This window comes from Elgaria multicarinata, chromosome 8 (assembly GCF_023053635.1).
Source record: "Elgaria multicarinata webbii isolate HBS135686 ecotype San Diego chromosome 8, rElgMul1.1.pri, whole genome shotgun sequence".
In the NCBI taxonomy this organism is placed as follows: domain Eukaryota; kingdom Metazoa; phylum Chordata; class Lepidosauria; order Squamata; family Anguidae; genus Elgaria; species Elgaria multicarinata.
Genome location: NC_086178.1, coordinates 83,230,300 through 83,258,293, shown reverse-complemented (window position 1 = coordinate 83,258,293; position 27,994 = coordinate 83,230,300). Strand labels below are relative to the sequence as shown.

The window sequence follows — 27,994 nt, the reverse complement described above, 5'->3', positions numbered from 1 at the left end:
GCCAAGAACGGTACAGTGCGGCCCTTTCGCTACCCGGCTCCTTCGGGCTCCAGTTATGGTTTCCGAGAGGGCTCTTCTAGCTGAAGGACGCCGCTGAGGAGAGGCCTAAGCGCTCCCTGCTTCCTCCCGAGGCCGCTCCGCTAGAAGCGGGTAAGCTCGGAGGTATGGAGCCGCCCAAGACGAAGCCCTCTAATGCTGTAAGTAGCAGGCCTTGGCCGCGGGACGGAGAGCTAGAGAGAGGGAGGAGAAAGGAGGAAGCGCAGGGCCGAGACTGTCGCCTAGTGACCGGGAACGTGTGTGGCGCTCCGTTCTCCCCGCAGAGAAGGGCTGAGAAGCCGCCCGTTGTGGGTCGAGCGGGAGTCGTTTGCCCAGTTTTGTTTTGAAAGAGAGAATAAAGAATCACTTGGGAAGTGTGTGTATGTATGTAATCGTACCCGTAAGAACGCTTCACACGTGTCGCTTACACCTGTGTTTTGCACATCTCGGATCTAAAGTTCGAATGGAAGAGAGCTTTGCACACATAATACGACATGCGCTTTAAAATCAATTCGAGGGGGAAATCTGCGGTGGGCTGGAGGGAGAAATGTGTCTGGTTTGATGGATAGAGTGTCACTGGATCACGGAAGCTGACTGTGTGACCGTGGATTAGTCGCTACTCCATGGGAGTATTGTGAGATTAAATGGGCATAATGTCATGTATAGCACTATGAACGGCTTGGAGGAAGGGCAAAATGCACATAAAAGAAATGCATTTTATTTTTAAATAGTGCTGTTTCGCTTCATAATCGGGCTTAGCATTATTCCCGCCTACATTAAAAAAAGGTGCATTTAGGGTGCAATCCTTGCATGTTTAGACAGAAAAAAATCATTCTACAACTCCCAGCATGGACAGCTGGGGAATGCTTGGAGCTGTAGAACTATTTTCTGTCAAAACATGCATAGGTTTGCACCCTTAATGTTGTATTTCATCAGCTTCAATTTGGATGGCTTTAAAAGGGGGTTGGATAAATTCCTGGAGGAGAAGGCTATCAATGGCTACAAGCCCTGATGGTTATGTGCTACCTCCAGTATCCAAGGCAGTAAGCCTGTGTGCATCAGTTGCTGGGGAACATGGGTGGGAGGGTGCTGTTGCACCATGTCCTGCTTTGTGGGACCCTGGTCAACAGCTGGTTGGCCTCTGTGAACAGAGCGCTGGACTAGATGGACCCTTGGTCTGATCCAGCATGGCACTTCTTATGTTCTTACTATCTGTATTTAGACGTTCCACTGAATACTAGTGGTCTAAAATTGACACTGTATAGGGGTCAGAGGCTTTTGTGTAAATTCTACCCTCAGCATCTGTGGGCACACAGGTGCTGAGGGTAGAATTTGCAAAAGTATGAAAAGGAGTCTTAAGTGTGTTCTTCTGAATGCACTTAGAAGTTTCTGCATGACCAGGGAATCCTGCATTATCATGGTTCTGCTGAATGCACTTAGAGGCCCCTTCTGCTACTCATGTGTAATGCATGAAGAACTGAAGGGGAAACCTAAGTATCCAGAGACATTGGGAGCAGGGCTTTCATGCGTGCTCCCACCCTCTACACAGTTGCAGCCCACACATGTTAAGGTAAACTCCTGGATAGGGCTACTAAGAATGATATAAGCTACTTATACATTATCAATCTATTTTTTTAAATTTAGAATATTTATATACTGCCTAAACAAAAAGATCCCAGGCCAGTTTACAATTAAAAATCACCTACAGTCTTGTTTGTACTTTAATCCGCAATAACTGTTTTCCCCTGCTTCCATATTCACACAGTTTAGAATTCTAAATTTATCCACATGTGTGTACTGAAAAGGTGGACAATGTTGCCTTTTTGTCACACTTTTAAAGTAAGTTACATGCATCATGAAGCTCATTGAAGAATGTTAAAGGCTGATTAACCTGTGTGTCCTCTTGCAGAACTGTCCCAAGCTCATTATAAATTGTATGTATCTTGTGTTAGATCTGTATTAAAATACCATAGAAAAACATGCAGTGATTGTTGTGAACCTACACTAAACTGCAAGAGCAAGTAATTCTTTATCAGCAGTGCTAGGAATAACAGCAGAGAAATAACCTGTCATTGCCAGAGCAGAAAGGAACTTACATGTGCTTGTAAAGGTATTTGTAGCTTGTTCTTCTGCAGGCTACAAGTACCTCTGGAGTGATGAGTAATAGAAAGTGCTGTGAGAGTGCTTCATAAGAAAGAGTGCCTGTTCTAGTTACTCTGATACCACCCTTGTAGTCCCTGTAGGTTTGTGCTGTCAATCACAAATGTATATGAAAATCTCTTTTTCACTCATAAACCTGCATTGAAAATAGGGGAAAATATATTCCACTATCATCGTATGGCATTTTCCAATCAGATGTGTAACTTACATAATAGAGAGTGACTTTATTCTCAGGGGGGAAGTGGTTAATTTTCTCATAAACAAATTGAGGCTGGATGCTAGAGTATATGTAAAGAGGAAGCATTATGCAACCTTTAAAAGAACTTTCTGTGTCTGTTCTACTTAATAAATACCATATTTTCATGTTGAAGTGGGTTTTTTTCTTGTGACGTTATAATCACAAACACATGCCTAGCTGGAGAGGGCTGTGGCTGCTTGTGTGTAGGGGAAAATTGGAAGTCGGCTGTATGATCCAGCACTAGATGCCTCAGTGCTGAGCTTATGATAGGGGATTGCCTTGTAACATCATCTCTGACTTTTCATTTGCTAAGTAATGTAATTGGAGAGCACAGATCATTGTACTTTTGTTGAACATGTGTGACCTGGATGAGGACCAGTCAGTCAGGGAAAGAATTATCTCACATGTTAGCGGGGTATTGTAAAGGATGGGCCGGCTACTGAAATGATTCTCAATAAAATGAATACATCTATAAAGTCAAATGATCGTAGACCATAATGTGTGGGTTAGAATCGCACATAGGATCCTTTTCTGCAGCAGGAAGCCATTGGCGAATATTAATGTGTGTATGTGGAGTCTCTGCACCCCCTTCTCCTGAGTAGGAGGGAAATCAGCAATTATTGCAGCATTTTCATGTTTCCTTATATGTATCCGTGCACTGAGACTAAACTGGAAGAATTGGAGGAGAGAAAGTGACCCTCTGAATATCCTTCTGTTCTGAAGATACATGGACACTTCTTCTGTAGCCTCCTTCAGTGTTCTTCACAGAGAGCATTGATGAAGGATTATGGATTTCAAATTTTTGTGTACCATTCCTCCCCTGAGGGGAGGGGCAGGCAGAAATTTGTTGACCAACCCACACCCTTCACACCTCCTTGTTTTTGAAGCCAGCACGCCAACCTTTCTATAGTTTGGCTCTGCTAACAAACATGCTTTCTTAAGTTGGTGCAGAATGATGGTAATTGCCTTTTAGGTCAATGACTAGGTTTGCACAACACACTAACCCACTTATTTTTCTTAGACAAGCCACCTTGAGAACCCATGATTTGTGGCTGGATTGTTCAGGGTGGTTATCAAGCCCCACTGCACAGTTACCAAGTCACACTGAGGAAAATGCCCTGGGTTCAGACAACACGCTAACCCACAGTTCAACAAACAACCCACGGTTCAACAACAACTCACACTTAGCAACTGAGTGTGGATTAGCGCATTGTGTGAAAGGCCCAATGTGTTGTGATCCTTAAATTTCCTGTATTCTATCATTTCTTCCAGATCCTTGGCCATGGGGGCTATGACTCCGATTTTAGTGATGATGAAACGGGAGAGAAATCAGACCAGTGGAAAAACAGGTAATGCATTGCATTAGCATTTTCAAGTCTCTCGTATGTGTGCAAATGACAGGCTCTTCTGCCTCCTTTCTCTCAGGCTTGATAGAGCCTGCTGTCTCCAAGGAGCAGTGGGCGGAAACAAAGAAAAGAAGAAAAGAGCTGCTGCGTCCATCTAGTGGCTGTGTGCCATTTCATTTCTTGCTGTTCTGTGCTTCATCTCTCCAAGAATGGGGCTGGCTGGCCTTTTTACTCGTCTCCCCCTCTTCCACACCTCAGCAGGATTCATCAAGCTACTTAATAAGAGATCAAAGCAGTCAAAGCCTGGTGGCAGCAGGCTGTGTGTTCTTTTCCTACTAGAAGGAAAGAAAAAGCTGTTGCTACTTGAATATTTTAATTTTATTTATTTGCTTAAAATTATTTTAGGCTGCTTTTAAGGGTGGGACTTTCTTCATTTGGTATACAAGATACAAACCATAAAAAGTGGATCTAATAAATCTCAGTAAGGACATATTTAATGAAAATCCATAAAAACAGAGATTGTCAATAAAAACAGAAACTGTCAGTAAAACCTTCAGCCTAAGATACTATGGGAAGGTCCCATCTTTGTGGCAGCTAAAGGTGCCACCCTATTCACGCTTATGTGTGAGTTAGCCCCTAAACAGGCATATTATTTATATTGATCCTCTGAACTCAGAAGGTTCTGTGAATCCAGTGCCCTGCCAGGTTGCTTCCAGCAGTGTGGGAGGAGCAATGGAGGCGATTTTCACCTCTTGGCGCTTCGTTTGCTTTGCTTTTCCTCTAGACAGGCATCGGAGTCTGTCTAAAGGAGGCATGTTGGTGGTGGTGGCAGCTGGAGAGGCCATAAGATCCTTCATAATCTAGCCTCTTCTCTCTGTTACCCTTCCCACCCACCAGAATACCCCCTTAGAGACTTCTCTGAGGTCCTTCAAGGCCACATTTGCAACCTCAGAAAGCAGTCAGTGCAGTTCTTTCCACAGTGGCTGCGCAGAGGCTGGGGGAGGAATCAGATATCTGAGTCCACCTTCTGAGGTTGTAGCAGTATCTGTGGTCTTGGAAGGGAGCTTCCAAAGAATCCTCTGGTCCCTGGGACGCTGTCCTGGGACCATAGGATTGCTTTCCCTGATGCCTTTCCAATACTTGGAGGCAGTGTACATGTAACAAAAACCAAATAAAACTATCTCAGTAAAACCTACGAGAACATAGGCTTGGGTTGCCTGCCTAGCATTAGGAAAACTGGGATGTGGATCAAAGAAGATGGCTTTTTGGTAACTTTAATAGTCCACGGCCATGACTGCTTGTCTAAATTGTTCCTCCCCTACCTGATTTAGGCTAAAGCTCAATTCTAGCATCACATTTTTTGCATGCTGGGCTGGTCCAACGTTTCTAGGGTTTATGCCAGTCTTCTCTATTCACAGTGTCTATTATTCAGAGCCACTGTTTTTCACAGCTTGGTTAGTGACTAGAGTACATTTTGATCCGCAGTAGGATAAACATCTGTTAACAAAGTGATCTTAATGCAAAATGTGTCAGTAGTAAACTTGCCAATTTCAACACACTGATAGGGTTTGTATGATCAAAACCCATGGCCTGTTACAGAGCTATTTGAGGATTGTTTAATCTTCCAACAAGCCATGCTGCCTGGGTTCAGATGGTACAATAAGCTGCAGCCGGGTGGCAGATATACAAATCACACCTGCCATGTGCCGTGGCTCTCAACAAGCCATGATATTTTTTTAAGCCATGGTGGCTTGTTTTGATCATGCAACCTGGCCCACTGACACAATCTCGCTATAAACTAGGGAATGGTACCTGGAGGCCCCAGGTTCAGATCTGACCCCACCCCTGACAATCAATTGATCTTCCAATTGTTGATCCAGATATAAGCATTTAAGAAGTAGTAGCTGTGGCAAGGGGATTTGCTGGCAGTCTACTATGGTGGGGGGAACTTAGTTTCATATGCAATTTTTTGAATATTCAAGAGAGAGATACTGTATGGTATTTTTCATTATGATTAATTTATTGCTTTTTCTTCTCCGTTCTACTTGACAAGTAATGAAGATGCATTACTCAAAAAGCCCTTCCAGAAAGAAAAACACAGCAAAGTGGCCCACAGACAGGTGGCGACAGATGAATGGGACAGGTACTTTGCCACATATATGGGATGTTTTTAGAACAGCATGAAGCACACAGCATGTACAACTAGAATAATGTTTTATTTTACTAGGGAAGAAGCAAGAAATCGAAGATTTCATTTAATAGCAATGGATGCTGTATCCTTTAAATATGTATTATGTTGATTTTATTTTTTTTATTTTTTTATTTTGAAAAAATCTGTCTGAAAGAGCCATTTGTTTGGGAGATTTCGCCTTAGGGACTGTGAGTGAGGTTTCTTTTTTATTCCATTATTTATTTATTACATTGATAGCCCACCTTTCCTCTAGTGAGGTTGATATGGTTCCCCCCCTCCTCATTTTATTCTCACAATGACCTTGTGAGGTAGGTTAGGCTAAGAGTTAACGACCGGCCCATTGAGCCTTGTGGCTGTGTAAGTTTTTGAACCTGGATCTCCTCTTCTGACACAGTGATTTTTCCTGAACATAGTCAAGCAGCAGCCGTTCATCAACTTGATTCAATGATTAAAAACAAATAACCCCCTGCTGGTTTAGAAAGGCTATTTCATGTTGGCTCAAGGTCCACAAAGCCAGGAAATTGGAAGCTAAGGCTCATGCCTTAACAGAAGTGCCCCGTGATCAGTAGTGATGTTGTGCAATGTCACAATTAAACCAAACTGAGCTAGCATGCTAGTGACATTCATTAGGAAATTGGCAAAAGCCAGTTTGGATATAGGAAAGGTTAAGAAGATTTGGAAATGGAATGGTGTTAACTGTGACTGTAATATACGGATGCTGAAGAAATTTGAGATGGACAAAAATGTGTTTGGATTTCTAAGAATCCGACCTGCAGAATCCACTGCGAACTGGCCTCCTGAAGCCGTGCAAACTCCTTGGACTTCCGGATTATTATTTTTTACTTTCCCCAAATTTATGCAAATTCATTCTCAGAAAAGTACACACATTTCTGCTGAGACATATGCCATGTTGGAAAATATACGTGGGGAAAAGTCCAATGGAATGGGGGATAAAATGCTAAATGTTACATGCTAACATAAATTATGTAAATTGTTGCAAACTTTCTTACAGAATTATTTGTGTATTTTTCCGCATAACGGGGTGGGGGAGGGGGGGAATTGAATTCCTCTGTGAATGAATGCCGGAATGAACGACACTGCACAATCTACGAAATGTACATGGGACAGATTTCACAAAATTCAGACATCCCTACTATAATACTTTTAAAATGTGGTTACTCATGCGCAGTTTTATTTTTCTAACTAGCAGCTCCTTCCTCACTCATACTCTGAGCTATGATTTGGCCATGATTTAGCAGCCAGAAACAATGGGGGTGGGTGGGAGGAGGGCTGTAATTGAGTGACAGAGCACCTGCTTTCCATGCAGAAGGTCCCAAATTCAATCCCCCCCCCCCCATCGTCTCTAGGAATGGCTAGGAACAAATCCTGCCTTGAAACCTTGGAGAGCCGCTGCCAAGCAGTGTTGACAAGACTGGATTAGGGAATCAATGTTCTGACTCAGAACAAGGCAGTGTTTTTTTGTTCCTACGAAATAGGGCTCAAATTCTAACCACCTCCATTGAATTTTTTTTTTTAAAAAAGGAAGATTTAGACTTTCCAACGTTGACGATGAAGATCCATCTTTTTACTATGCGACCCATGATGAAAGTAAAGAAAATTGTGGTGTATTCCTATTAATAGTTTCATAGAATCATAGAATAGTCAAGTTGGAAGGGGCCTATAAGGCCATCGAGTCCAACCCGCTGCTCAATGCAGGAATCCACCCTAAAGCATCCATGACAGATGGCTGTCCAGCTGCCTCTTGAATGCCTCTAGTGTGGGAGAGCCCACAACTTCCCTAGGTAACTGGTTCCATTGTCGTACTGCTCTCACAATCAGGAAGTTTTTCCTGATGTCCAGCCGGAATCTCACTTCCTGTAACTTCAGCCTTTCTATTCAGATTATATTCAGATACAAAGGATATTTAAAGTTGCATAAGTGGAAGGCCATTCCCTCTGCAGCCCTCAAGAAGCCTCACTGGGGAGTCTTGGACCCTCTTGAAGAGCTTGGGCTGTAGCTTAGGGGGCTGCGATGAGAGGGGGAAATCACCTACCATTGGACAGAGGCTCTTTAGCATTGGGTGGTGAGTCAGGCATGCCCCAAGGATTTTTGTTCTTGGGCCTTTAATCCTGAAAGACTGGTCTTGCATGATCATCTGCCTTGTATTATACTTCATTTAATTATAGGTACAAAGAATAAAATTTACTTTAGAATCTGTCTCGTTTACAATTCGTCATATTGTTAAAAAGTTTTTTTGTTTGCTTAATATGTATGAATTGATGGTAAATGAATGCCTCTTAAGCAACCATTGCTAATAAACGTTGCAAGTGAATTCCTTAATTCTGTTAGTTTGCAAGACATAAGAAATTTGTGAATGACTATATTTTATACTATGGTGGTAAGAAAGAAGACTTCAAACGTTCAGGGTGAGTACAGAATAATTACAGTAGTCTTGCTGCTTCTAAGGGTACTAAGGTTGCAATTTTATGCACTAATAGTAGAAAGCATGTCAAATTCAAATCAATGGGACATGCTTATGAGTAATTATTTATAGGATTGGGCTGTGCATAAATAGATACAATGCTGTTTTCCAGATTACAGTTTAATTATATTCATTCCATATTGAATTAGCTTATTCGCAACAAAAACCTACTTGTGTGGCAAGTGTTCTGTTTGTTATGAGTAAGCTAATAACCTCTATATATGATATGCATATGCATTATATATGCACACACAGAGAGAGACACACACATATTGCTAAAGCAGCTTCACTGGGAATTTCAATAATAAAACACCATGTGAAAAATCTTAATGTGAGATTTTTCATTTCGTTAGCTGATTATTACCAAATGTGTGCAATAATCTGTTCTTGTGATCTTACTACTATATTTGAAACTAAAAACCCTGTTACAAAGGTTATTATGAATTGCCATGGTCACAATCTTGAGAACCATGTGATTAGCTCCACATGCCCAGTGATGGAAACTCTTTTCTTTTTTGAATCTGGTGTGTGTGTGTGTGTTTCAAATAGGGATATTGTGGGTGCCTGACTGGGTCTGGGAGTGTAACAGACTTCACTGCAACTGGCTCCCCCGGACCTAGTCGGTGCCCACAGTGCTTTGCAGACCCACAGTCTATGTGCCCACAAAGCCCGACGTGCATTTGGCAGCCATTCGCCCTTGCCCGGAGCCTCCATCGTGGCACACAATGGAGACTCTAGAAATTGCGCCTGCCCAAAGGAATGTTTGTTCTTGGGCCACGTAGTCTTGAAAGGCTAGTCTAGGGAAGCTCCCTTCACCCTCTGTGTGCTCATAAATATTCTCCACTTCTTCCGCCGCACCTACCCACGTGGTTCCTGCCAGTTGTGACCAATTTAAGTTCACAGGTGTGGAAAGAAGGGTAGATGCTGAGATTTTCTAAGGTAAGAGACATTTTATAATCAGCGCAAGCCTGTTTCTCCCCTAGCTGGGCAATGTTGGGCTTGTGACTGGCCGTTGATGTCTTTCCCATTTCCACCTCCTTATCCAGATGCAAAGTTCTCCATCCAGTTACTTTTGTACAAGGGCAGGGACAAACCGTGGTGTGTGTGTGTATTTTTAATGCATATTATTATTGTTGTTGTTGTTTATTACATTTTTATACCGCCCCATAGCCAAAGCTCTCTGGGTGGTTTACAAAGATTTAAAAGACTGAACATTAAAAATCAATATACAAAATTTAAAAACAAAAGCATAAAAACAGCTAACATTTTTTTAAAAAATTAAACACTCAGCCAGGCCAAAGCTCGTTTTGGGGTCATTATGTGCCACAGTAGGCACAACCTACCTTCCTTTCTCTTTCTCTTTTTCTTTCTTTCTCTTTCTTTTCTCCTTTCCTTTCCTTTCCTTTCCTTCCCTTTCCCCTTCCTTCCTTCCTTCCTTCCTTCCTTCCTTCCTTCCTTTCATAGATTGCTTTTATAAAAGGAAGTTATTAAATAAATATGTTAAAGAAATTCTAAAGTAAAATACAAAAACCCCAAACAGATGTAATTATTTTTCTCATTTAAGAAATATTAATTTGATAGTAAGAGATGAACAAGCTTTTTTTTTTTCTTAACAGAGAAAATGACAAGAGTGACCTGGATATTGTAAGGGAAAACCACAGATTCCTGTGGAGTGAAGAAGATGAAGTTGACATGAACTGGTAACTTGGGCTGTGATAGAACTCATTCATTTATCTCTTTCTTTAATTTGTATGTATCATTTAAACTTGATTGGAACATTTAGACAGACTAATACTTCACCTCCATGGCCAGGTACACTCACAAGAGAAAATGATGCTGTGAAGTGCCCAAGCAAGCTTTTTTGTTTGTTTAAGCTTACAAAACAAATTATTTCCAGAACTGTTTCTAATCTGTGTTTTACAGCACAAGCAGCTATTTATGACTGCTGATAAATAGGCTGCAATTCTCTATTTACTTACCTGGGAGCAAGCCCCATTAAACTCAGTGGAACTGACTCCTGAGTAAACATGTATAGGCTTGTGATGTTAATGTGTTTTAAGTTACTCACATTGAATTAATGACTTGTCCCTAATATTGTGCTACGGCTAGTAATTATGGAAAACAAACATGCCAGAATTCCTGCCTTTCCACAGCCTTAACTAGAATAAACCCCCATCATTCCACCTCCCCACCCCCCTAATAGTGGGATCACCCATAATTCTGTCTTCTTTCAGGGAGAAGAGGCTTAGCAAGAAATACTATGATAAATTATTCAAGGAGTACTGCATAGCAGATCTAAGTAAATACAAAGAGAACAAGGTACATGTTTAACTTAAACGTTATGATTTGGGGGCTGTATATGTTCACATAACTAAATTTAATCTCCCTTTGAGGCCATTGAAAAATATATACATAAATGAAAACAACCAATATCCTGATTCCCCACCCTCTATGGCCATTAAAGGATACTCTAGAAAATAAGTATTGGAAGTAGGACTATTTATAGAGTGGCCTTATTTATCCATTATTGTTTACTTCCAACTGTGCTGCTTCAAGCAGAGCCATACCTGGTCTTTGTGCTGACTGAATGTTTTAGGCTGTGCGGTGATGCAGCACACTGGGGTAGTGGAGCTAGGAGACAGCAGTGAGATCAGTCCAGGCCTGGGCATTTCTCAAAGGTACGGTCTGAAGGAGATCGAAGGATCAGAGCATGCAGAGCCCTAAGGGGAACGAGGTAGCAAGGGAATCCTAGATAGAAGACTGTGAGCTGGAGGACAGCGAACATCTGCCCAGAACTGAAGGGCTTTTATTTATTATTTATTTATCATATTTTTATCCCACTCCTTAGCCCAAAAAGGCTCCCAGAGTGGCTTAGAATCGATCAGCAAAGAAGACAGTCCCTGCCCTCAGGCTTACAATCTGAAAAAGGCATGACACACAAGGAAAAGGAGTTGGGGAGGGAAGAGGGGGGTGGGGAGAGAGAGCGAGAGGGAGAGAATTATGAGGATTCTCAGCATGGTTGCTTGATGGCCCTGCTCCCCCCACTCATCTCTTGAAAGAGCAAGTCCTGATGTTCATGTTGCCTGCTCATGTCTCCCTTGCACCTTCTTCTTTAAGCATGAACTCTTAGAGACTGACCCGGGGATCAGTTGCAAATCATCAGAGAAGCCTTGGAAAGTTCTTACTTATGCGGAGAGCCTTACACAGGAGCAGCCCTTTACTCACAAGGAGTTTTGGTTCTTACACAGGCACTTCTTCATCTGGCAGCCAGCTGAGCCTGCAGCTTTAGGACTGGATTTCCTAGGAACTAGGCAGGGGCTCAGCGTCCATCTCTGAATCAGAGATGAGACCCGACTCCCCACCTCTGCAATCCTAGGGTATTTATTATCTCCCATAAACTTTAGAGAATCATTGGGGCTATTTATTTATTTATTACATTTTTATACCGCCCAATAGCCAAAGCTCTCTGGATGGTTCACAAAAATTAAAACCATAATAAAACAACCAACAGGTTAAAAGCGCAATTACAAAATACAGTATAAAAAGCACAACCAGGATAAAACCATGCAGCAAAACTGATATAAGATTAAAATACAGAGTTAGAACAGTAAAATTTAAATTTAAGTTAAAATTAAGTGTCAAAATACTGAGTGAATAAAAAGCTCTTCAGCTGGCGACGAAAGGAGTACAGTGTAGGCGCCAGGCGGACCTCTCTGGGAAGCTCATTCCACAACTGGGGTGCCACAGCGGAGAAGGCCCTCCTCCTAGTAGCCACCTGCCTCACTTCCTTTGGCAGGGGCTCACGGAGAAGGGCCCCTGTAGATGATCTTAAGGTCTGGGCAGGTACATATGGAGGAGGCGTTTCTTCAAATAACCTGGCCCCAAACCGTTTAGGGCTTTAAATGCTCTCTAAGCTCTAGTCATAAGAAGAGACCCGTTGAAGCAGACCAAAGGTCTATCTAGTCTAGTACCCTGTTTGCAGTGGTCATATGGGTGCTTCTGGAATGCCCATGAGAGGGGCCTGAATGCAACAGCCCTCTCCCACTGTTCCTATTCGGAGGCATATTGCTTCTGAACCTGGAGACTCTATTTTGTTATTTTAGCTAATGACTGTTGATGGATGATGACTCCATGACCAATCATTCTTAGCATGAAATTTGTGGATCTGTTTCTGAGGCAGTCACACAAAGCCAACATCGTGTGTAAACTTGTCCCATAAAATAAAGTCCTATCATCATCATCATCATCATCTGTACTAGATGAGCACCTACGTAGTGCTAACCATTTCTAAAATAAATAACATTGTGCAATAGTGATTCTATGAGCAGAAGTAAAATTACAATACAGCAAACTCATTCAAGGAACTCAATCTTGTTCACTCATAATATAAAGTAAGAGAGCAGGATGATATGTGACTGTGGGCTAAATTTCTTCCTGGTTGGTCCTTGCAATATGTACAGAGGCTCAACTGGCCTTTGGCACAGATAAATGTAGTCATAGCATAGCAGCGTTGGAAGGGGCCCATAAGGCCATCGAGTCCTGCTCAGTGCAGGACTCCACCATAAAGCATACCGATCAGATGGCTGTCCAGCTGTCCAATGGCTTGGGACCTCAGTACTTGAGGAAGCACCTCCCCCTATATATGCCTGCCTGAGATTTGAGATCTGGTGGAGGAGCCCTCTTCTGAGTCTCACCAATGCGAGACATTTGTTATTTATGGTGAGACATGGGAGAGGGCTTTCTGTGTTGTGGCACCCTGTTTGTGGAATACCCTTCCCTTGGAGGCCTGACTGGCACCAACACTGGCTACATTTCGGCGCCAAGTTAAAACATGGCTCTTTATCAAAGACTTTGAGGGCTAAATTCTCCATTATCACACATAGTTTTAATTGTTTTCATTACTTTAAAAAAAATTCTACTGGTTTTGATTTGTTAACAATTTAATACTTTTTTTACATTGTTCTGACTTTATTTGTACGCCGCCCTGAGATCCCAGTGATATAGGGCAGGATACAAAAGCTTTAATAATGCTAATAATCTTGAATGCCTCTAGTATGGGAGAGTCCACTACCTCCCAAGGGAATTGGTTCCATTGTCGTACTGCTCTAACAGTCAGGATGTTTTTCCTAATGTCCAGCTGGAACCTGGCTTCCTGTAACTTGAGCCTATTATTTAGTCATACCACTGTTCTGAGTTAAAAAGTTTAGGATGCCTCTTCACCTTTGGTTGTTACTTGAAAATGTTGTGTGAACCTTCCAATGTGCCTAATGTTAAGAAAGTTGGATCTAGGTCAGTATCCTGGAACTACCAACTTTATTGTACAATGTTCTTTGCTGTCTTTCTTCCTTTTCAAAGAGGGATTTGAGAAAAATGCCTTTGAATGGTGGTACACGTAGTAGGGTTACTCATTACACAGGGCTTTTAAATGCAGTATTGTGGGGCGGGAGGGCAGGAGGAGGGAATGGTTGATCCTTGGAATGCACAAGTTCTCTGTTCACCTCTTTGTACCCCTCCTGCACAGACAGTTCAAATCCTTTAACTTCCTTATCAAGAAACAGTTTATAACCCACTTATCCAAGTTACAGAACTTTGAGGAAATTCATGTTTAGTCAAAACATGTGACAGAAAACCCTAGTGCACCGTATCAAAGGCTTTCTTACCATACAAGGAGGTGATTTATTTATTTATTACATTTATATCCTGCCTTTCTTCCTCCAAGGAACTCAAGGCGGTGGAAATAATCCTCCTCCTCGCCATGTTATCCTCACAACAACAACCCTGTGAGGTGGATTGGGCTGAGAGTTGTGACTGGCCCAAAGTCACCCAGTGGGTTTCCATGGCCAAGTGGGGACTAGAACCTGGATCTCCTGACTCCAACACCTTAGCCACTACACCACACTGGCTGATAACTACAGATATTGTTTATTTTGAGTTAAGCTATCAGTTAAAAGTCTAATGTTAACAGATCCTTGACCGCCCCATATAAATGCTGGATGAACAAAAGTGGGGAGCACAAGCCTAAGAGTATGTGCTTCTTCCTTCCTTTCCTTTCTTTGTAACATCGTGTTACTGATTTTTTCATAGTGCATTATGTTTCTTATGTGATGCCACCAGCTTTGACATTAGGTAAAATCCTTTTTCTGTATATGGATGGTCAAATTTAGTTTTATTTCCAATGTAAACATTGTGCTGAATAAGTTGTAGACTTCTGTAATAAGACATCATGAAAGAGTTGGATTTGCCTTGTGTTTTGGTCATGTTTAAGAATAGACAGTGACTTGGTCTGCACATTTTTTTTTATCTTTTTAACAGTTTGGATTTAGGTGGAGACATGAGAAAGAGGTTGTATCAGGAAAAGGCAAGTTCCTTTTTTTTTCTTTTTAACTTATCATAGTTTGGATCCTAACTTATATGACCAGAGGTTTGTTCAAGGTATGTGGCTTTCTTTCCTCCCCTTCTCGATGCAGCCCCCTAAAAAACTGGTCTTCGAGGATGGGGGAGCCTTCTGGAACAGTACGGGAGGTGGTTGCGGAGGGCTGCAGCTAGATGGGGGGTTAGCAAACATTGAGAACCCTTCCTTGGTGAATGAAAGGGCCTTTCCCCTCATGCAGTGGGCCTTTGGATCCAAGCCTGTGACCTGGTTTACACGGTACAACACCCCACTGTGGCTGAATTTACCTGCGGTGGTTGTTGCATTGAACCAGGTGCCTGTGGGCTCTTGGCTTGCCGTCTTGTGTGAATCCAGGTGACAGGGGTTGTTTGAGGCAACCTTCAAATAGCCCACAGCTTGTTTTTAGGGTTACTTGAGGGTTGTCTAATCCTCAAACAACCCACGACAAGACACTGCAAGAAGGTGCCACAACAGCACAACACAACAGCCCCCATAAGTAAATTAACCCATGCAAACCAGGTCTGTGCATATATATGGGATTTCCCCCCCTGACTAATTTTTTTCAGGATATTCCCAGTAATGCATTGTGACATTATCTTGTATATTTATTTTATCATAGCTGTTAACATCTTTACAGCGCTAATTGAGCTAGATCGGGGTGGGCAGAAGTTAGGATCTCCAGACATTTTGGATTTCATCTCCCAGAAGCCCCTGGTCAGGAATGTGTTGGGAATTGAAGTCCAAAACATCTGGAGATCTACCTGTTCTAGATTAGAGGTGAGCAACCCGCGGCCCACAAGCCACATGCAGTCCTCTACCATTCTCCTCTTAGTCCGACGAGCCTCACTGACTTTTCCCCACAGCTGGGCTTTGGGAAAAAGTCCACTGTTCTGTGGCCTCCATCCTGCCACCTTGTACTGCATGGGACCTTGGAGCTGAAAACGTTGCCCATCTCTGATCTAGATGGGAAATGGCTGAAGAAACAATCAGCTTGGGATTTATAGTTTCAAGAAATATTCACTATATTTTCAACCTAATCTGAAGGGAAACAGGGTGGAACTGCTGGAGCCTGTTTGCCAAGGAGACAAACTGTCTATGCAGTATAGAGAATCATTGTCCCACATGGGAGAGGCTGTCGCTCAATGGCAGAGCATCTGTTTTAAATGCAGAAAGTCCCAGGTTTGATCCCTGCCATTTCCAGGTAGGGCTAGGAAGGAATCTTGCCTGAAACCATGGAGAGTTGCTGCCAGTCAGTGCTGCCAGTACTGGGCTAGATGGACCTATGGTCTGCCTCGATATAAGGCAGTGTACTGTGTTCCTGTGCCTCTATTATTATTATTATTATTATTATTATTATTATTATTATTATTACATTTATATCCCGCCTTTTTTCCTCCAAGGAACCCAAGGCGGCATACATAATCCTCCTCTCCATTTTATCCTCACAACAACTCTGTGAGGTAGGTTGGGCTGAGAGTTTGTGACTGGCCCAAAGTCACGCAGTGGGTTTCCATGGCCGAGTGGGGACTAGAACTCGGATCTCCCGACTCCCAGTCCAACACCTTAGCCACTACACCACACTGACTCTCACTATCACATTGTCACACTTGTCCTTTCCTTGTTTTGAGTTCCCTCCTGAAGAAGACGAGGTCTCACGGTACTACATTTGAAGGACAGCATGACCAAATGACAGAATCCAGGGAAATATAGCTATAGCTATTTTTAGTTTAAAGATATCTCTGATCAACTTGAGATAGAAAATGTACAGCTTTCACTGTTGTGCTCCTGATAGTAAATGACTAGGCTTATTGTTCTAATGATGCAAGATATAACTAATATATATTATGTGTTTGTTCTAATTATTTTTTAAATTAGAATTTTAAAAACCTCAAGCTTGCTGCAGTCATGGCACAGATCAGTAACATAGTTCACCACTAAGGGGCGCAAGCATTCAACAGGATTCTACAGTTTTCTAGATGCAGTTGTATAATATGTTTTGCTTGAATTTATTCTTGCAACGCACATTTTGTATATTTTTACTAGCGTTTCCCAAATCAGTCAGTTATGATAATGTTTTTGCATATATCTCAGTATGGAGTAGAACCCTCTAGTCTAGTCTACCTTTTTAATTATGAAAACAAACACAGACCTTTTTAAAGCTCTTCACCCCATTATATATGTGATTAAAAATGGGTTACTAAACATACAGATATTTAATTTAGTTTTAATATGACATAATTCTTCTGAAATATTGCTGTTTGGCTATATTTGCTACCATTCGATAAAATAAATACAGTTCCAACACATTAAAATCAATGAGAGTTTTATTACTGGCATAGGATTGAGATAAGTATAATTAAAATAACATGTTCACTGTCGCTTACATAAATTTAAATCCTTTTCCTTACTAATTTTTTTTTTATCGATATTAACAACAAGAGACTTGGTTTCACGGATTTTTCCTTGAGTAAGGATTTATGGTGCATCTTGTGCAGTGCAACCCTATGCATGTCTACTCAGATGTAAGGCCCACTGAGTTGCATGGGACTCACTCCCAGGCAAGTGTGCGCAGGATTGCAGCCTTAATGAATCTGTAGAAGTGTATGGAATGCAGCAGTTCAGTGTTCTTTGGTTCAAGCTTTAGCACTACAATTGGTTTTACACTGCGGAACTGAAGTATCTGAGGACACTGTCAATCCATTGGTTAGCAGCTTAGGCAGAACATTCTGAGGTTAATCTTTCAAAAACAGTACTGGAGGTGAGCCTATTAATACAGATCGTTACCAGCAGCTAGACATGTGGATGTATCTTTCTCCGGGAGGCTGCATAGCACTTGTACAATGCATAGCATTAGAAACATGACAGTGTAAACGAAAGCAAATATGAAATGTTTGTGTTTTACTTAGCAGGACGTTCTTAAACAATGGTGCCACAGGTTATGCTCATTTTGTTACTGAAGCCGAGTTCAGTACTTGAAAGTAAGAAATGATGGCAATCTGGAGAACTGCATTTATTAGTTCCACTGGCCCACGAGGGCTTTCCATTCTTTTGGTTTTGAAGAGCAGCCCTTCCTTCGCTCAGTACAACATAGCACTCTGCTTTTGGCAAACTGCTCAGTGAAGTTTTTTAAATAGTTTACATTGCAGCATGGGGAGGGTTTGATGTTCCAAGTAAAAAAAGCATTCAAAAATCCTTTGAGCATGCCTATAGGAGCCATCTGGGTCAGGGCCGAAAGGGGCAATATCTGTACTAATAATAAGTAATGGAATGTGATCAGTATATTATTATGTGTATTTTTCAATGTACTAATTGCACTTAAAATGTTTTAGATAGGGTTCATAAAATTAGGTGTATGGCTTCTCAAGACCATCACGCTTTCCTTAGCAAATAATCATGTAGAATCTACAAAACAACCTCATCACATTTGTTTGATCATTGACTGTGTATAATATATTCCTTTCTGTCTCTCCCCACCCCTTGCCCCTTATCTATGCAAAATACCAGAGATTAAACCTGATTTGTACAAACAGAATCTGTTAAATTGTTTTTTCTTCAGTTCAAATATGGTGCAATGATATACTGGTAGTAGCCTTAAAAATAGATTTCATTACCTGTAACTTACTTCTGACATGTTATTAATCAGTATTGTAAACCACCCAGAGAGCTTCGGCTATTAGGTGGTATAGAAATGCAATAAAATAAATACATAAATAAATATGTCCTGCAATAAAACAAACCTCCATGGTTTTGCTCTGTTTTCTGTTTTTGACCTTTCTCCAGGTCAGTTTACCTGTGGAAATAAGCGCTGTGATGAAAAAGAAGGCTTGAAGAGCTGGGAGGTGAATTTTGGTTACGTTGAGCACGGTGTAAAGAAAAACGCACTTGTGAAATTAAGTGAGTCCTTCATAAAGTTAGTTTTGACACTTGTGTAATTTTTAATGGATCTTTTAATGTTTCCACAGGGTAGAAAAGTACAGACGACATTTTAAATCACCTAGGAGAATTTAAACACATAGTTCACAAAATGAGTGCCATTTAAGATCAGCTCCATTTAATTAAGACCAGTCAGAGCTTGGCCGGCAGTTTCTGTAGAAATGTGGACTGCACCCATATGGCCCAATTCAGCACTCTCTCCTGACCTCAAGATCCCGAACCAGAAGAACTAGGATTTCTGAGATCCTGATCAGCTTTGTGCCTCCTGTTGAATGTGGGCCGAAAAAAATATCCAACAATGGTCACCATACTGACCACGGATGCCAGGAGAGTCCTTGGTCTACTTTATAAAGCAGGGCTGGCAAATATTCCCCCCCCCCCCCGGATTTGCTCCACTGAGACCTGTTGGGGGTCTGCATTCCAGCAGTGAGCATGGCCAGAGGCAAAAGTGGGCAGAATTACAGATGTGACTCTTACCTTGCAATGGGGAAAGACTTGCTGTGGGTGGGGAGGTATTTGCATAGAGGCATACTTCTTCCACAACTTCTGCAAATTTCCCTTCATCAGCTTTGTAGCTGGGGACAGTGGAGGAAGGAGTGAATAACATAAATCACTCAGAATGATGTGAAGGGAGTGACCGGGGAGAGTCTGGAGATCCGGATTAAGAGAACTGGAGGTCCGCATTTGGCCCTCTGCATGGAGGTTCCCCACCCCGGTTATAAAGCGACAGCAGTCTTTCACTCAGTAGAACCACTTTATTAGCTAGACCAAGAGAATTTGCTGTCACTTATTATATAACATTAAGAATATTAGTGGAGGTTTAATTTACCCACAAGGACTTAATTCCATAGATCGTAGCATTTAGAGATACCTCAACATTCATCTAGCTCAGCCCCTCCCCTTCTCTAATTATATTCTCATTATGATTAATATATCAAAATCATTAATATATTTTCATCTTAAATATTCATAGAAGGAGATTCCAAAATTTCCTTGAGTGAATTCTGGCCTTCTGTAAGCCAAGGTTTGTCATTCGCTGTCCTGCACTGCAGATGAACATCAACTGCTTTTTTAAATACATAGTCTGCGTTGGAAGCACAGGAAGTCCCATACTAAATCCACTAACTGGGCAAACTGAAATATGTTTTGGTGGTTCCAGTGACGCTTGAAGAAAGGGATGGTCTGAGTAAATGGGCCATCACATGTTTTTATAGCATTCTTTTGGTAGGCCAGCAGCACAGTCCAATACATGTCGACTTAAAAAGTAATTCCTATTTATATATTTATTGCATTTATATCCTGCCTTTTTTCCTCCAAGGAACCCAAGGCAGCGTACATAATCCTCCTCCTCTCCATTTTATCCTCACAACAACCACCCTGTGAGGTGGGTTGGGCTGAGAGTCTGTGACTGGCCCAAAGTCACCCAGCGGGTTTCCATGGCCAAGTGGGGACTAGAACCCAGATCTCCCGACTCGCAGTCCAACACTTTAGCCACTACACCACACTGGCTGCCCTACACCACACTGCCTATTGAGGGGTTCAGTGGAGGTTACTACTTGGAAACTGGGTAAATCATTGCAGCCCAAGTGCTGTTTACTGCTGCTTTTCCAACTTGTTTATTAAAAGGTGGAACTAATACTGGTAGTTTTGGTTCGTATACATATATGTGAAGTGAAATTTTATATATAGCAATCCAAAAATAATTGAAAGGAACATTAGGGGGATAATTGCTGTCACATCTTTCCTTGAATAAGTAATTTAGTCTTTTCTTTTCTTTTAGGGCTCTGTCCAGAATGCTCTTACAAATTAAATTTTCATCACAGGTAACACACCACTTGGAAGTACAATAGTTATATGTGTCTGTGTATGTATCTATCTGTCTGTCTATCATCTATCTATCTCTATCCATCTTTCTATCTATCTATCTATCTATCTATCTATCTATCTATCTATCTATCATACGCACACATCCATGCGAAAAGAATTTCATGAAATGACAACAGAACCTGAATTCATATAATTTTTTTAGATCAGTGACACCATAACAACTAACAAATCCTACAGTTCAAATATGAGATGTCAGTTATTAAAACGTTTTTATTACAAATCAGCATTTTTAATATAATACATGCCTGCAGTCTGGATTTGTAAGAAAAGAAAGGAAAAAAGGGGGTGGTGGTGTCATAATTGAAATCTGTATTTCTTAATTGTAGCTGGGTCAAATGCTTCTCTGTTAATAGTGCATGTAGGAACTGCATCTTCCTTATATGAAATCTATTCATACCACAGTTCAACTTGGCTCTCCTTAAAAGCTTCAAGTTTACTAGTTTTTGGAGTCAGCTTTTGAGGAATTCTTGAAATGTATTGTAGCTGGATGGACACCTTGGTAGAATTTTTTTTAAAAAATATTTCTGGTTCTAAAGGAGAAAGGAAGTCAAACCAACAAAGAAGAAAGAGAGCACAGAAAAAAGTTCCAAAGGGTTAACGTGTAAGAGGTCAAGATTGTCTACTCCACACCGACACAAGTCAAAGAAGAAAAAGAGCCATAAAGGTAAAAAGAACACTGAAATTTGAAAGTAAGGGTCCTTTTAAATTTTAACATGAATAATTGAATGTTTAACACTGTAAAAATAACATGTGTTTTATATTTTGGAAAATCATTTGCTGAGGCCGGAAACTGACAGTTCAGTAGGATTTGGGTGCATGCAGGATTGTAATTTATTATTTATTTATTGCATTTATATCCTGCCTTTTTTCCTCCAAGGAACCCAAGGCGGCATACATAATCCTCCTCCTCTCCATTTTATCATCATAACAACAACCCTGTGAGGTGGGTTGCGCTGAGAGTCTGTGACTGGCCCAAAGTCACCCAGTGGGTTTCCATGGCCGAGTGGGGACTAGAACCTGGATCTCCCAACTCCCAGTCCAACACTTTAGCCACTACGCCACACTGGCTCTCCTTTAGTTGTGAGAGGAAAGGCCAGACATAGGTGATAGGAGGGAGAATTTGCTGGATGATTTCCCACAGGCAGGAAGGTTTCATCAATAGTTATAACCTCTGGAAGTGAATTGTTCTTTAAATCTTAATCCTGGGGTGATTCTGACTTGGCATTTGAAACCAAATCTGGGTTAAGATCATACCCAGATTAGGATTAGTGATAGTTAATGTGGTCTACATATAATATCAGGACTTTTTGGCATCTCTCTCTGACCTCCTGAAACGTCAAGGACTGCTAGTAAATGTTGAACTTTTGACATTTGGCATAACATTTATGTACATATATGAATGACTACACATGTAACTAATTATGTTTAAAAATGGTTTTTTCCCCAGATCCGGCATTGTTAGAAGAATCTGACAATTCTGATGAAGGTAAATAATTAGAAAGCAATCCTATGGGATTGCAGCCTGTTAGATGGAAGCCTTTGAGCTTGCAAGCTTACAGAAATCCTATGGCCTTTATCAGGAGGATGGGAGAAGGATGAAAGTGATTTTGCCTCTCCTCTATTTTTTTTTAAACCCTCTAGACGGGCCCCTGAGCCTTGGTAGGCTCAATCCTTACTTATTGGTGGTGGGCAGCAGAGAGGCCATAGGATACTTCAGATCCAAGGCTCTCTCTCCCAGCTCACTGTCCCACCCTCTTTTCATCCTCTCCAAAGCCATCCAAGGCCACTTCTTTGCAACCTCAAAAGCAGGCACTGTGGTTCTTTCTACAATGACTGCAAGGTGGCAAGGGGAGGGATTGGATCTCAAACTCCCCGTCCTGAGGTTGTAGGAGTGTGTATAGCCTCAGGATGGGAACTCCAAAATATCCTATGGACCACAGGATAACTCTCTTAAGAGACATTTAGTATTTTGAAGGGAATATATATATGTATGAATACTATTTCAGTTCTTTTGATCTAGAGTGCATTTCTGTTCATTAGCAATGTCAAAGACTGATAATGTGAAAAGCTTTCAAAGGAAATCTCAAAGTTTAAAATGGGTGATTGATCTCCATTCTTGGAAAGAAAATATTATTGATTTTGATAGAAGAACATTTATGGCAGTACTACAAAAAAACTAATTAGGAGCTACATTGACTTCTGCTGAGATCCAAAGAACTGTGCAATTAATTCCGCACGGCCATGGAAGCCTTTTTGTTCTTCAAAAAGCAGCCTCTTCCCTATCACATGACAAACTGCTTTTAAAACTAAGAGGACTTTCAAAAGCAGATTGTGACCCAACATGCGGGTCTGTTATTCAAAGAAACTTAAGTCCAAAGAATCTAAGGACACAGTCCTATGCATGTTTAGATCGGGGGTGGGGGGGAATCCTACAATTCCCAGCATCCCTCTGGCCAGCCATGTGGACTGGGGCATGCTGGAATTGTAGGACTTTTTCTGTCTAAACATGCGTAGGATTGCAGATTTAGGTTTTTTTCTTTTTAAATTCCTGCTTGGCGTGTCCAAGCTCTTTGAAGCATCGGTGTTGTGAAAAGAAGAATGTAAGGACAGAGAGAACAAAGCTTTTTGTGGCACCTTAACTGGGAGGTCCCTCAGAAATATATGCCACCCATCTTACGTTCAGACACACAATTGCTAAGGATGGCAGAGTAAGTGTTTAATGAAAAAGCTAGGATTTGCAGAATTTTAGAAAGGAACTGGTCTGCCCCAAAGAGCCTTGAGATCGATATGTGGCACACAGGTAGAAATCTTCCCCCTTATTTTGCACATCCCCATATTCACTCCCAGCTGCTGTATTCAGGTACATCTCTGGTCCTAAATATTTTGCTCAATCATCTTTTGCTTCCCTGGGCTTACTATAAATGAACAAGTGCTATTGGTATGAATAAATTTTATTAACTGCCTTATCTGTAATAAGCATTTTGATGGCCTCCTAGTGCTTCCAGTCTATGTAGGTGTATATTGCCCTAGCTGTAAAATGGCTGCAAGCAGCTTCATGTTTACCAGAAAATGTTCTACACAAAATAAGTATGAAATATCCCGGTACCATAGTCTAATGCTCATTGCACGGTAAAAAAAGCAATTTAGCACTACTAGATGCACTGGAAGGTGGATGGGAAGGTATATTTTGAATATGTATTCAAATGTGAGTTCCATTGAAAACAGTGCCCTGTGAATAGATGGCATTTGGATACGGATATGCCTTGTGATGCTTGTTTAGATGAGCAGAAGATCCACAGTTAGTAATGCAGTAAGTGAGACACAGGTGCACCCCTCAGCTCTAGGGTCTTTCCAGTGTGGTGGTGCCCATGGGCAGTAATGTTACTATGGGCACCTCTCTTTCCCCCTCCTTTCTTAAGATATTTTTAAAAATTACTGTTTTTTTAACTGGGAGGCTGGCTTGTTGCAAAGCAAAGTGCTGCCCTCCATTGCCCCATTGACACCTTTTATTTGAGTTCAAAAGAGTGGCTTTGTGTTTAAGACCTCAGACGTACTCAGATACTTGGGCAAGTTACTTTTCTTTTAGTTCCACCAGTTTGCCTTCTGGGAAATGAGTGTCCTGTAACTGCCTATGTCCGCTCTGACAGCCATTTTATGAATGAGGAAGGTTTCTTCATGGCAACCATTTTGTAAGTTCACCCATGACACTCTCAAAGTTCCAGTGACCCAAACATTTTGGGCTGGAACACTGTTCTTTAGTTAACATTACATCCTTCTCTTGTTTAAAATATCCAAAATATTGGGTTAGGGAGAGAGGTGACAAATATTCACTTTTCATTTCTTATGTCTTCATGTGCCTAATAAAGTGGATTCTTGGCCACAAAATCTTATGCCATGGTAACAGTATAATCCTCTGTGCATCTACTCTGAAGTAAATCCCATTGAGTTCAATGAGACTTACTCCCAGGTAAGTGTGTATAAGTTTGCAGTCTACATCTGCTATAGAAGAAAGACACACAGTTATTAGAAAAGACTGGGTTTGAAAAAGGAGACTTTCATAATGCTACTCGTGTACGAGAATATAAACTAACTGAATAGAGTTGCAACATATCCATGAACCTGTTACTTTATCTTTTTAATTCTTCTCCCACTTCAACTTTTTTTAAAAATTACATTGGCTAGAGACCATGAACATCAACTTAACTGGGTTGTGGATCAGACCTTACGTACAGTATATACTTTGTTAATGTAAATAAACCTTGCTAATCAGGCATTGTTTAAAATGTGACAATTATTAAAGTAAAATTATTTTAAGTAACCTTAAATTACTGTTACATTGTTTAACAGATTCAGGCAATAGTGATCAGCAAGATGGCCCCTCCGATGCTGATTTTTGGAAGGGTCCTCCCGAAGATTTAGAGGAAAAATCACGGTCAGTTCTGTGTCTAATAGTTCTCCTGCTTTAGAATGATTATGACTACTTCGTATTTAGATGATGATTTCCCTCAAGATTGGTAACATTTACAGTGACTGTTTATGGACAAAGTTCTTGAGTATAGTCCCTCAGAGAAATAAGGAACAGGAGCCCAGGTAATATGTGACTCTGAGAAGAAGGCTTTTAAAACATGAAATATGTGTGTCCCTTGAAGCTGCTGCACAAGCAACATTACTGATTACCTGCAGGTATGGGGAAAGTCAGTTTAATAATTAAATTTCTTTCATTTACATTGGGCTCCATTATACTAATGAAAGAGGCGACTAACAACCTGAGCCCAAGTCCATTTACTCAAAAGGTACTGGGAGGTAATCCTACTTGGTGGGTCAGCTCCATAAGTTGGTGCTTGGGGAACATTGCTTGACCCCATGGATTCTCCAGTTCAAGGTTCCGTAAGGGTCAGTTTTGTCCCCCATGCTGTTCAACATCTACATGAAACCGTTGAGTACGGTCATCCAGAGTTTTGGAGAGTGTTGTCATCAGTACACTGATGACACACAGCTCTATTTCTTCTTCTCATCTTCATTAGGTGAGGCTGTGGATGTCCTGAACCAGTGCCTGGCTGCGACAATGGACTGAATGAGGGCTAATAAACTGAAATTCAGTCCAGACAAGACTGAGAGGTTGTTAGTGGGTAGTTCTTCTGATCGGATGAAGGGTGTTCAACCTATTCTGGAGGGGGTTACACTCCTCCTAAAGGAGCAAGTTCATAGCTTGTGGGTTCTCCTAGAACCATCTGTCACTTGAGGCTCAGGTGGCTTCGGTGGCAGGGAGTACCTTCTGCCAACTTCGGACAGGGATAACCTGGCTTCAGTTGTCTATGCTGTGGTAACCTCCAAGTTAGATTACTGCAATGCACTCTACGCTGCCTTTGAAGACGGTTCAGAAGCTGCAGCTTGTGCAAAATGTAGCAGCCAGATTATTAACAAGGACCAAGAGTTTCAAACATATAAGACCAACTCTGGCCTGCTTGCATTGGCTGCCTGTAAGTTTCTGAACCCAATTCAAGGTGCTGGTTTTAACCTATTAAAGCCTTACACAGCTTGGAACCACAATACTTGATGGAACGCCTCTCCTGACATGAACCTACCCATACACTACATTCAATATCTAAGGCCATTCTCTGGGTGCCTACTCCGAGGGAAGCTCAGAGGACAGCAACAAGGCCTTCTCAGTAGTGGCCCCCCAATTATAGAATGATCTCCCCAACAAGGCCTGCCTGGCACCAACTGTTACCTTTTGGCGCCAGGTCAAGATTTTTCTATTCTCTCAGGCATTTAACAGCATATGTTTTTTAATCGACCCCAGATCTATCTTTAGGTCTGGCTGAGAGCTCAGTCATTTTTAAATGGATGTTGTCTTTGTATGCTTTTTATGTGTTTAATTTTGTATATTGAGTTTTAATGTTTAATTTTTTAATCTTTTGTAAACTGCCCAGAGAGCTTTGGCTATGGGGCGGTATAGAAAAGCAATAAATCATAATGTAATAAGAAAAGTAAGTTCCACTGAGTTTATAGGCACTTACTTCCCATTGGGTATGCTCAGGGGCATTGACATAATGATAGGAATGATTGCTACTTTAACAAAAAAAATCTGTGTTTTTTCTATTTTCCAGAAGAGCAATCCAAGCTATAGCCCCACATTTCCTCTTGTTACTGTAGTATTAGTAAAATTAAATTGTAAAACTTGCTCAGTGCCTGAAGAGGGGAAAAGATGGGCAAATCATTTTGTTAAAAAAATTAATCAACCCACAGACTGGCCATGTAGCAGGGTGAAGTTACCTGCTTCGGGGGAGAGGATAGAGGGAAGGCAGAAATTGGTATCTGAACAATGTAGCAAGACTTTTTAAAGCATTGGCCCCTAAACAGCAGCAAAATTCCTTGAGCCAGTATGGTATCTATTTTGGATGCACTTCCCCTGCAACCCAGACCTCCTATGGATATTTTGGTGTTTGAATCCCCCCCCCTTTTTCTTTTACAAACATGTAGCACGTTTGATTGTGCTAACAATACTGGTGCTATTAGTTGTGCTATTGTTATCTGCTTGCAGTATTGGCACACCTGTGCAATGACACCACAGGGTGATTTTGTAATCCTCTGCTGACATAGCGATATACTCTAGCCATACAACTGTTGGCAGCCCAACCCTTGCCAGTATACCTGTGAATGTGTGCCACAAATTGCCCTCAGTGACTAAATAGAAATGACTGCATGTTCTTGCAGTGATTCTTAATATTATTTACTTTTGTCTTACAGGGAGGAAGAATTTGATGAGTACTTCCAGGACTTGTTTCTCTAAAATGTGATTTGGAAATCTGAAGCTTCATGAATCATCAACGTCTGTAAATGCACATCAGGCTTTCAAATGTCATACACCTCATTTTTCTTTAAATATGGGCTGGGCAATGCACATTGCCTCCTTCTGCTTGTTTCCTTGCAAAATGGCCACTTGTTTTTCTTGCTGCTGCCGTCATAGCACCAAATTCAGCAGCCGTTTCGGTTTCAGCAGCGGTGGGGTGCAGGTGCCAGTGAGGTAGTGGGATACCCCAGCCCTTGAAGGTTGCCCACCACGCTATGCTACATAAGAACTATTCACCATATCTTTTGTTCCATTTGGCTCCAATGACAGTCATTCACCTGAGTTTGCTGTTAGAGGGAATAATGACCATCAGTGACACCTTAATAAATATCCATGTGGATAAATCTTTTTGAATCATAGATGCATGATTCATCTATGAACAGGGTGGCCCTGTTCAGAAGTCACCTTAAACAATGGCTTTAACCATGGTGAATAAGCCTTCTTTGCTGTGGTTAAAGCCGTGGTTTAAGATGTCTT

General features: G+C 41.3%; 1 protein-coding gene across 1 annotated transcript; it reads left to right on the top strand.

Moving 5' to 3' along the window:
* The first annotated feature begins 1 nt into the window (after position 1).
* On the top strand, positions 2-27,994 carry LOC134402938 (protein FRA10AC1). Its single transcript, XM_063132887.1, has 14 exons — positions 2-197; positions 3,707-3,783; positions 5,834-5,923; positions 6,008-6,053; positions 8,321-8,397; positions 10,070-10,153; positions 10,688-10,772; positions 14,766-14,811; positions 18,625-18,738; positions 20,558-20,600; positions 21,201-21,328; positions 22,112-22,150; positions 25,012-25,096; positions 27,415-27,994. The coding sequence occupies exons 1-14, from the start codon at positions 165-167 to the stop codon at positions 27,455-27,457; spliced, it is 990 nt and encodes a 329-aa protein (XP_062988957.1). The 5' UTR covers positions 2-164; the 3' UTR covers positions 27,458-27,994.

What these genes read in the sequence shown, in the direction of transcription:
- LOC134402938 (XM_063132887.1), top strand. Translation starts at nt 165, where the DNA reads ATGGAGCCGCCCAAGACGAAGCCCTCTAATGCT. An exon ending in GATGAAGTTGACATGAACTG is followed by an intron (nt 10,154 to 10,687) that starts GTAACTTGGGCT and finishes GTCTTCTTTCAG; the next exon opens with GGAGAAGAGGCTTAGCAAGA. An exon ending in GATTTAGAGGAAAAATCACG is followed by an intron (nt 25,097 to 27,414) that starts GTCAGTTCTGTG and finishes TTTGTCTTACAG; the next exon opens with GGAGGAAGAATTTGATGAGT.